At 35.4% G+C, this 12,087-nt stretch overlaps 1 protein-coding gene across 3 annotated transcripts in view; it reads left to right on the forward strand.

The window, feature by feature from the left end:
* Positions 1-12,087, forward strand: part of LOC125226255 (lachesin-like) — a 220,190-nt gene that overhangs the window by 116,043 nt on the left and 92,060 nt on the right. For all 3 annotated transcript variants that reach the window (XM_048130182.1, XM_048130181.1, XM_048130183.1), the window contains exon 3: positions 2,219-2,325. In XM_048130182.1, coding sequence (XP_047986139.1) covers positions 2,219-2,325 — 107 coding nt within the window. The remainder of the gene's footprint in view (positions 1-2,218; positions 2,326-12,087) is intronic.

Consider the following 12,087-nt stretch of genomic DNA (forward strand, 5'->3'; position numbering starts at 1 on the left):
GTTACCATGACGTACTAAAGACGTGTTCAGTTTAGGTTGAGAGAAAGGGACGAAGCTATAGCAGTTCAATATGTCCCTCTCTCTCACTAAACTGAACACTTTAGCACTTACAGGTATGAAGTTATCATCTGTTAAATGCTGGAACACACAACACAGTATAATAAAGAGTACTATCGTACAGTATGGCCACTCCCGCTCCCCGCTGAAAGTGTTCCCCACCCCCTCTCGGTTACCTCACAGTTACCGCCTGTCAAAACGCGAACAGTCGACCTGTCATATTTCACTCAAACAAGCATAGCATAGTACGCGTTCTCATGGTTGCATTTTAATTTGGGTGTAACACTACTAAAATATAAAGGTACTAATCATTACGCGATTTTTAATTTTATCTGTTTGATGCTTGGTATCGATCATCATCATCATCATCTGTTCCGAGTTCGATATTTGTGTTTTCGAGCTTCCGTTTCACCGAATGAGATGGTGATTATTATATTTATGTATTTGTTTATACTAGATGGTAGTTTAGTTGATTCAGTAATATTTAATAGGTACCACACCAAATATTTAATAGATACCGACCTATTAGAAACTTGTACCTACACTCCTTTTTATGTATTTGGTAAAATTAGGCGGAAGTATATGTTTTTGGAATGGAACGGACTATAGTAGTGAGATTAATTGTTTTTAAATACGAAAAATTGAACAGGAACTAAACATAACTTTATAAACAACCTCTTTGACGGTTGGTTCACAGTTTTTAAAAATACCTAAAAATACAAGGTACCTATTGCATTGTTACTTTCACCTTACTTGCCATTTACGCGTTTATAATCATTCAAATTGGCTGACCATAAATAAAAAGTACCATGTAAGTAGCCACCTATAATTTTGTTCTTCAATCTGGCCTTAAAAGATTCTCTACCCCTGGATCTGTCAAATTTGACAGCTCCGGTTTGTTTACACTTTTTTCAACAGCCAAAAGTTCAAGGTATAGTGTCCGAGGTGTGCTTACAATGTCTCTGATGTTGCAAATGGCCAATGCCCATGGGTAGATTGGAACCACTTTCCATTAGGTGTGCTGTCTGCTCTTTTGTTTTTTTATATAAAAAATAATAAATTACAATACACAACATGGTGCCACTTTTCCGCACTAGTGCACACATATGATATTGGTCAGCGCTCTGCCATCAGCGTTTGTAGTCGAATGCACAAACGCTCACGAAACGCTCACGAAACGAAACGCTCGTAGATATATATCGATACCTCTGGGTTCAATTGGTGTAAAGGACATTTTGGCGAAAATAAGTTATTATTTATCTTTATCGCTCTTGCGTATTAGCGCAACAGAGCCAGACTTTTCGCGGCGTTTCGTTTTCGTTTCGCGTCTTAGAAATGCCATTCGGCTACGGGGCCTGAGCTACTAAAACCTGATTTACAGTCACTCAAACTTTCCACCATATAGTTTTTTTTTTTTTTTTTTTTTTTTTTTTTTTTTTTTTTTTTTTTTTTTATTACAGAAAACACATAACACAAATTTAAATTTAAATCTTCGCCAAACTGCACAGCAGTTTGTTGGCGAAACTGCACAGCAGTTTGTTTGAGTAGTAGTAGTAGTAGTAATACACTTTATTGTACAAAGATAAGAACACACACAGTAAAGAAAAAAAAAGAACACACACATCATTTGTACAAAGGCGAACTTATCCCATTAAGGGATTTCTTCCAGTTAACCTTAGAGCAGTTAAAGGAGAATTGGAGATGGTAGACGTTCCTAAGCTAAACCTATACCTAACCTACAAACTACAGCAATATAGACGTTATATCATATAAATAAATACGTTATACATAATTATAATACAGTTTTATGACTACCCTACATACATACACAATCTACCTAACCGCAAACATCTTTTAGATTAAGATGCTGGATGCTTGCTGGATGGCTGGAAGAAGTTGAATGGAACTTGTAGCGACATCATCATCCTCCTTGCGTTATCCCGGCATTTGCCGCGACTCATTAGGAGCCTGAGGTCCGCTTTGACAACTAATCCCAAGATTTGGCATAGGCGTAACTTGTAGCGACATTGAACGAAAATAAAGAGAGTTACACTTCTTAAGTTCCAAAGTTTATTGGTTTAACCAATATGCGCTAACCATTTATTAACACTCAATTTGTTATTGATTTTTGTATATGTTTTTATTATCTTTTTCATTGCAGTGTTGACGGAGGAGCCCCGCTTTGCAGAGCCTATCCCCAACGTCACTGTGGCACTTGGGCGCGATGCAAGCCTGCCGTGCGTCGTCGAGCACCTTGGCACCTATAAGGTTGGTATCCACCTAAATACCAAGCAATATAGATTCGACAACGAAGCCCTGCTTTGCGGAGCCCATTCCCATTTTAATTTGGCATTAAAGTGTTCCAAAATACTACGTGTCTACTACATACATAAGTAATTACCGAAATTAATACGAACGCTTATAGAAAACAGTCAGACCTTAATTCACTACAATAACCTGATTTTGTGAATTGTGGTGAGACATATTAATTTATTTTCAGCTGCTCAGTGTTATTTAATTGTGGTTAGCAATTATTTACGAAATGTACTTAATTAAATATAATTAATACGCAAATATGAAACGTATCAAAAATACGGATGCGTTCAAAAAGTGTTTCAGGTAAAAAATAAAAACAAATGACGCCAGGTAGGTAATTATTCTTAGACTGTATTGACTATAGACTACTACTAAAAATCTTTTGGGGATACAAAATATGCATCCCGGTCAATATAAGTATAAATTCTGCTGCAATACTAACAATAAGGTGCCTCAATGGTATAATGCCTCAAGGGCCTATTCTAGACATTAGCTAGCTTTTAAGTTTAGTCTTAGTTTCTCATATAATTATGTGAATATGCAACTAGTGATTAAGAGAGCTCAGAAAAAAGCGAATGGCGTGGGTAACAACTTAAGGCGAAGCCAAAAATTGTTAATTAAGACGCCACGAGTATTTTTGACTCACTTAGACAACGTTGCATGTACTATATTTTTTCTATGACCATATATTGACCATTTTTTAAGTGAAATACATTTATTGTTTACTGTATTTTAACACAAATTTTAACAGTTTGAATACTGGTCAATGTTTCATGTGGTTTTGTTCTGTGTTGTTAAGTTGATATCAATGTAAAGGGGTATTTACACGCAGTTCATTCAAAGGTGCTAAAAAGATACTGCGTGTATGCACAAAGCAGGTTTTGAGGAATACAATTCTATACTTGTCTTAACATCTGTAAGGTAGGGTTATAAATAAGTGTGCACGACATTTTAAATGACAAATAAAAGTACGGGAGTAGAAAAACAAAATAATGCTTTAGGTAAATATACGTACATTTATCAAATTAAGATCATCTTGAAGATCATGTCACAGCTAATAAAGCTTACCTCCTGGGCCTTGTAAATATTTACAAAGAAAGACTTACAAGTAACTTAATAGAGATCAGAAACAAAAGATTATCTCCAAAGTCAGACACAAAGACGCGATATTAAAAAGTAAAGTCTGTTAAAGATCGTTCAACTTAGTATATTTAATTAGTGCTACGCAGCCTGCTTGCCTGGAACTTAAATTGCAATTTCATTGTGCACATATTGAAGCATCTGCTTGGTAAATTTAATCTCAAGATTTTTCTTTATATTAATAGGTAAATGGGCTTTTGTAACATTCATATCAGATTTTTTAGAAATTGATAAGTACTCATCTGAATTATAGCATGCTTTCCATTGCTTTTCTTGAACTCTAATATACACTGAGTAAATGCTCGGTATTTACTCAGTATTGACAACGTTTATACCCAAGATGCTATAGTACCTACAGGTATAGTTAACTAATTGGAACCCTGCGCCACTCTACAACCATGTCAAAATGACAAGCAGTAAGAGGTTTCTTTTAATCTGATTTATAACGTCACTATGACATAGTTCTACAGTGGCCTAGGGTTACAATTGGTTGACTGTACATATAGAATACCATAAAAATAATATTGAGCTTTCTTTAATACATTTTCAATAAAAAGTATGTTTTTCCGCCACACACAGATATCTAGAATATCGATACAACTTAAGTTTAAAATTTTTATAATACTTAAAAACATTCTGATTTAAATTAAAATGGTTTATTTCCATAATAATTACTGCCTCTACCATCCTTGTTTTCTAAAATCTAGTGTGGTACGTGATTTTATTGTACTTTTCAATTAAAAACAATTAATTTCTAGTGGGGCGTTATACCGTCGCGTTGACGCCCAACGTGGGGCGTTGGGCGCCAACGCGACGGTAAAAGTCATGTTTTTAATTTTTATAATCCTATATTTTGATTATTTTTAAAAGCTATTGTTTTTTACTACCAAATTGAGTAAATTGGTATTTATTGAGTAAATACCGAGTAAATACTCAGTATTTGTAAATACCCTACTCTAGTCATGCATGCTCAAAAATAAATTGACAATTGCGCGTTTCGGCAATGATATTAAATATCGTAAATAGAGCGTAAATTTGCTTTGTGCTGATGCTTCAAATTTTTGGATTTTTTCCGTATTTTATTTGTCTTGTGAATACGCAGAAAATTAATTTTACCATTTTCACCTACACTGACATAAAATGGAGCAAAACAAACTTTCAGGAATTTCATATAATTTGCGAAATTTTGGAAATTAATATTTACTAAAATAATTAAGTTTCAAAAATAAAACTATTGTTCAATCATAGAAAAAAATTGGTGTGTATCGTCATTTAAGGACACACTCTAGCGTCTTTTGAGCGTTGGGGGTGGGGTGACCATTTATCATTGAGCATGTTTGCGTACTTTTCCGGTACACGTATTAACGTGGGTGAGAAGCATGACAACTAAATAAAATGACACTTGATATCATTCTAATGTTACTCTACATCACATGACTAAGATATAATTTTGGGGCTAGTATACCATTCGAAGTAGCCTGTTACATTATGGTTCCACGATAATGCCATTCTGATATAATTTCCTGTCACCAGCTCAGTTTTTAAAACCTACTTATATTAAAAAAAGTTAAAGTAACACAAAAACCGACATACAAAAGGCACTCAACACGTTCGCCGCTGACCGTACCCGAGTGCCCTCCCGGGAAATCTGCAGCAGACGGGTTGCCACTTCACCCCTACGCTTGTACTTACAAATTAACCCTTTTTAACCCGCCGCGTAAACGCCCCGTATTAATGTTACGGCCCGGTTTAACATTAGCTCGATTGTTTTTATTTTAGCACGACAACTTTTCGGATTAAAAACGGTGTGCCGTGTGGATTCGAAATGTTTCGCCGCTTTGTGGCAGAGTTAGGTATACTTAAACGGCACTTTGCGTTATTGCTGGTTTATTTATTTATTAGTGGCATAATTGTAGTCCTACTGCTGGGCAAAGGCTTTCCCCATGATAGAACTCCATCCGATATGGTCTTGAGCAATCTTCGGCCAGTCGCTGGCATAATTATGCATCCAGGTCATTGACGTGGTGAAGAATCCACCCGGGCCTGTTAGATCGTATTAACAGATTAAGAAAGATATCTTTTATATGTAGTTTACATCACCGTGTGGTGACGGGTTATGAATTTCTCCACCCCTTTCCTCCCGTGGGTGTCTTAGAAGTCGACTTCACTGTGGCATTACGAGTATGGGTTCAATGGTGGCGTAGGCAAGAGGCTGGCAACCTCACACTGCAATGTCACAATTTCGTTTTCTTTAACCCCTTAAATTGCTAAGAGTAGCACTGAAACTTGCAGGGCAATCATGGTCGCGCGATAAATGATAAAACATCGGGCCGTCCCTATCGCACTTACAAATAGTGCATAATTGCCTGCCTGAATAGTTTAATGTGCTCTACCTGCTCCTTATGGGAATACAGGCCTGAGTAATATTTTTGTATGTATCATTAACATTTATATTAACTATCATCGCTACTTCTTATCTTTCACTCTCACTACTGTAAAGAAATATTGTAACATAATTTTAATAGTATACCTATGTCTATAATGATTTCAATGCCGGCTGTTGCTTTTATTTCAGACCTACGCCAGAAGAAAAATATAATTGAGCAAATTTATTTCAATAATAGGGAATATTAAATTAAAATATTGCCTCGAGATTGCAGCATTGTCACAAATACAAAACTATAGAGAAACTTATGCATGGTAGGTAAACCGTTTTTGAAAAATTTTGATTACGACATTGATTGATGCATCAAAGCAGTTTGTTTATAAATGGCTAACTGCAAACCATGTACATGTTGTGCTTCCGTGTCACACTTACATGCGATTGGTTAATATGACAGAGCCAAGACGCTAAACAAGGTTCGCGGCCCACAATGTGCTAGCAGCGCTCTCTGCGCAGAGCTTTGCCTAATATACCGCATTGTCTGTCATTTTTTTTTAATTATAAATTACTTACTCTTGGCCACAGACTAAGCTAAAGGCAAAGACGTGACCTACGATGGAGTGAGCTCGCCCAGAAAATGTTCATCCTAGATTTGAAGGTTGCCGGATTATAAGAGCTCGGATATAGCCTGCCTGCCCCACTTTCCCATTGTGACATTAGCAAACTCGTTACAAAAATTTGCTACTCAATAAATAACTAGTGCTGTGGTAACACTGCACTTGACGCAACACAAATAATGGCCAAGTGAAGCCGTCTAGTTACCTAAACAACGTCAAATAAACAGCGGACAAAGAGTTTTCATGTACTCCTTGTTCTGTCATGCGTTGTAGCTGCTTTTCCTTTCCACTCCATGAATTTTTAAGCCCCGACGCAAAAACGACGTATAAGTTGACGTATCTGTCTGTCTGTCTGTTTGTCTGTCTGTATTTCTGTGTGTGTGTATGTCTGTGGCATCGTAGCTCCCGAACGGATGAACCGATTTTGATTTAGTTTTTTTGTTTGAAAGCTGAGTTAGTCGGGAGTGTTCTTAGCCATGTTTCATGAAAATCGGTCCACTATGTCGCAGTCGGGGATTTTTTCAAAATGTTATTGTACACATGTACGTAATATCCAAATTTTTATTTTTATTCTGCGTTCTTGTGAGTAGTCGCGGTGCGTCTACGTTTCTTTCAGGCCGGCCACACAAAGTCTTAAAATTCATAATCTGAAAAAATCATAATGTCATAAAATCTGATCGAGCGCACGGAGTTCCATACAATTTCGGAACTGTCCACGCACACTCTTATTTTTTAAGATTATGAATTTTCAGTTTGATCTGACAGATTGCATACAACTCTTTTGTTCAGATTGTATGTGGCCGGCCTTACAACTACTTAGGCGATCCTTTAATAGTAAGGACTCCTAAACTTATTGTCTATCTTACTGGACAATCAGTCAGACAAGGTCCCATTTAATTCAGTTGAAATTTAGGTTTCTTTTTTCTTCAGAATTAAGATAGACTGCCCGGCTTACAGTCTCGCTACGTTCCCAAGGGGGCTGCGTTAATGCTTGGGACTTTCTGAGTTAGATACCTACTTTGACACACTTAGGCAAATTCAGATATTGATTAATTACTATTCGGCTTTAAAAATAGTAATAGATTAAGAAATTGAAAGTACTAATGCATTATCAGTTTTATAATTCCATCAGTTTTGTTTCTTTTATCTCCAGGATTCGATGTCTTACTTGTAATCGAAATCGCCAAATGCTTGTGTTGTCGTGATAGCTGCAATCTGTGTTATCTAATCTGTGGTACCGCACGCAAAGAGCCGTCAAGTTGTAGCAGCCTTAATAATTGCTACGTAGCAATGCGAGCCGAACAACGAAATCGTTCGATCGGGAAAGTGTCCCGACCCTGTCCGTAGGCTCTGGAACAGACCGGCGCTCGAGCTCGGCGCAGTATATCACTAATTACCAACCAAATAAACTACAACACCTCCAACAATTAAATCCAACCCGTTAGTAATGACGCCATTAACGAATGTAATTGAAGAGAACCGTGAGTTTTCATTGATCTTGTTTAATCACAAGTTTTATCGCTGCTCGTTTAATTATGCTCCGGAACGGGATTGCGAAGCGGATCCGTCTGGATTTTGACCGTAATCTGATCCGGATCCGATTTTGTATACTAATAGTTATATGACAGTTAAATGACATGGATTGTTATCTATTTATTTTTGAATGGTACTTATAGGAAATATAGTAAAAAAAGTTTATCTCGCTGTAAATACTTAACCACACCTCGGACACTGGCGATCAAATATATGAAAGAGGCGCGTTATCGAGAGGGGGTGGGCGGCACTTTCAGCGGGGAGCGGGAGTGGCCATACTGTACGGTACGATAGTACTCTTTATTATACTGTTACTTAACCTCAAATCGTTTTGTTATATATATCATATATATTTTTATTCTACCACTATTTTAATAAGTTCTTTGTTCTGTTCAACTCATTACTTATGTCCATTCACCGCATACACATCAGCACATCATCTAAATCCCGTAAGTTGCAGTATTTCCGTGTGTCTTTTCATTTATTCCGGCCAGGACTGGTTCCAGTAGCTCCTAAAAAGAACCAGATCCGAAATACCGGAGCTGTCGGACCGAAATGTAACCCATAGCGCCGTAAAATATGGCGGAGAATTAATAAACATCATTCGGGAGTTAATGCAGTAATTTGTGAGAATGGCCTAATTAAGACGAGATGTATGGATGAGCTCTTGATTGGGGCTGGTTATTGTTTTATTCATCTTTGGCGGTTATATTGGGTTGGCACAAAAGTAATGAGACACTTGGTTTATGTTTTATATTTTTTATTATTATTACAATACAAAAAGCTTAGTCGCTGATGTAATCACCATTAGCATCTATGACTTCTTGCCAACGATCCGGCAAAGTTTGGATGCCTTTCGCCCAGAACTCTGCCCAACAAACAAAATATCCTTATAAAATCAATCTATAAGGGCTAAACACTCATAGTAGTTTTAAAATAGCATTCATTATGCCAGAGTTCCTTATAGCGGCTCATTATAAGAGAATTTGGCCTAATAGTACATTTACTCTTATAATTTGGCCATGTACACGTTAATAAGTCAAATTTATATGACTGCAATAAGGGTTTAAAAATATTTACTCTTATAGTAGCTCATTATAAGAGGATTTGGCCAATAGTACATTTACTCTTCTAACTTGGCCATGTACACGTTAATAAGTCCAATTTATATGACTGCAATAAGGGTTTAAAAATATTTACTCTTATAGTAGCTCATTATAAGAGGATTTAGCCAATAGTACATTTACTCTTATAACTTGGCCATGTACACGTTAATAAGTCCAATTTATATGACTGCAATAAGGGTTTAAAAATATTTACTCTTATAGTAGCTCATTATAAGAGGATTTGGCCAATAGTACATTTACTCTTATAACTTGGCCATGTACACGTTAATAAGTCCAATGTATATGACTGCAATAAGGGTTTAAAAATATGTATTCTTATAGAAGCCATTTAAAATGCCTTTTCGCTGTATAATATTCAAAGCACTATAAAAGCTTTTGTTATGGCCAATTATTCTTATAAAAGTAATGCATAAGATAACTATGATGCTTTATGCCTCATAGGAGCATATAATAAAACGTCTATCCAGCAAACAAATTATAGCATTTTATAAAGTGTTTTAAAGAATTAAAGCAATACATTTTCTCTTATACAATAATTATAAAGGCATTATTCTTGAAAGTGTCGTATTAAAAGTTTTCATAAAACTTGATTCGTCATTTTGAAAATCCAGCGAATGTGAACAATCTGATCCCAACTTATCGATTAGTGGTTCCGTAGAGGATGCCATTATGGAATAATTATATGAATATGCAGGCAAGCAGCAGTGACAGTAATACAGGTATATCGTTAAATGATGAATTGAGTTTGGATTTAGCTTAATAATTATATTTTTTGTTCTTATTTAAGGTGTCTGTAGCTCTGCGGTGAAAAATGTTAAGGTATATATGTACAGCGGGGCCGCGGGGCAGATCTCGACTGGAGGGCAAATGTAATCTGGTCCATTGTTTCCATGTTTTACAATGTTTACATTATTAAATAGAGTGTCCACCGGTTATACCAGACTAGCATGTACTCGGAGGTGGCCAATTATACATAACTGAGCGTATAAGAGACTATTACCAAGGCACTCAGTTTTTTTATCCATCAGTACCTACTAATATTAATTTTTAAGATTAACTTTATTAGAATAAGTTCCAAAAGTGTATTCCTTACTTTATGGACTTTGGTCTGAAATAAAAAAAAAAAATCTTTTATTGCGGGGTATCATTGTGAATGTTGGACGATCTGAATAAGTGAATACAATGTTCGGCTATTTTAAGAAGAAACCGATTTTATATGTAATCCTTTTGGGACTAAGACAGATTAAAATTGAGGACAAATAAAGACAAACTCACTTTTTAAGATATTTATTTATGTGCAACGAAACCAAACCGATACAAGTAACTTTATAAGATTAATATTTTCAGTTCTATTGCTCACGATGTAAAAATATTTATTTGAAGTCTTAGGCTAGGCTGTTTATAGTTATCGACACAAAGTCCATTGTGATGGCGGTACTGAAATCGTCTGTGGTTTTCAATAGCACTTACTTACTAAGAGGAGGAGAAAAGTTTGTCATCTTCACGTCACTAAAAACGGCTGACTATATATCTCATCCACAGATTCTGTAAAAATAACCATAATAATAAATATCAAATAGAGTATTTGACTCAGCATTTACAATAAATCAATAGGAAGTAATAAAATAAGGCACCAGAAGATTAAATATTCCGAAGCACAAGTTTGTTTTAAATTGAAAATTCTAGGTATAACTTCCTAATGAAATATTGAAAATATCAGTATTACCTGACATGCTGCGGACTACACGGTTTTATTTTGTTCTATGCCGGTTAATCGACCCAAACCTTTATCAAAGCGTTCCCCAAAATACCGGTTTAAAAAGAATGGTCTCTCGAACAAAAATGCAATTTCAAAGTTTTGCTCCAAGTAAAAATACCCCATAATGGACGGTGATGCCATTATGGACAAAAAAACACAAATCCTTAAAAATAAGTATCTAAAATACGTTTCTAAAAACTGACGGCTATGTACCATAAACTAGAGTTGTAGAGCTGTTTCATTTTGAAGTTTCAATTAATTCGGTTATTTCTGAAGGATTTGGAAACAAGATAAAATTCACCAGTTTACTGAAAAAAATATCAAGACGAATTCTTAGTAATGTTGCTAAGAGAGATGAGTTCATGTATAAAATAATAAAAAAATAACGCACGGTGTAATCTTGAATGCGTTTTACTTACTGCATTAAGCATGAGATAAGGTAATAAAACATACTAGTTTGTTGCTCCAAAGATATAAAGAAATGATGTTATTTTGCGAGTGTCCATTACTGGACCCGAAAAACTGCCTACCTCCTATGATGGACAAGGAACAATTTACAAAACCAAAATTTACAAGAAACAATCCTATGTTAAAATAACCCAAACTAATTGTATTTATGGTGTATAAAAAAGACTCATTGCGTATCAGTTGGCTTTAAAAGTAAAATTTTAAACTTATTTCACTGTCCATAATGGGGGATCCATTACTGGAGAACTGCCGTCCATAATTGGAGAAAAAACACCTAGTTTTAATTTGTTAACTATGAAGAAACCAATAGGAGTATCTATTCTGCAATACGCTTGAAATGTAGAAGAAGGATAGGACATTCAAGATTTAACACGCTTGGCGGTAGAATTTTTACATTTATCAGTGAAATATCAAAAACTGGCAAATTTTTTTCTTAAACTGTCCATGATTGGGTTCGTCACCTTACATGATAACTAGACAGCGGATTTCAGGTAGCGATTTAAATATTAATATGGATATGACTAGTGCAATTTTTTAAATACATGTCATGTGGTTTATAATCTATTATTATTACCTACATCGCACACCACAAACTTCACTGAAGAATTAGATTAAATTAATGTTATTTTTTATTTTATAAATTAAAGTATTTTATTCTAAATAATGGACTTTCAATTTAAATATATA

This window comes from Leguminivora glycinivorella, chromosome 5 (assembly GCF_023078275.1).
Source record: "Leguminivora glycinivorella isolate SPB_JAAS2020 chromosome 5, LegGlyc_1.1, whole genome shotgun sequence".
Taxonomy (NCBI): Eukaryota; Metazoa; Arthropoda; class Insecta; order Lepidoptera; family Tortricidae; genus Leguminivora; species Leguminivora glycinivorella.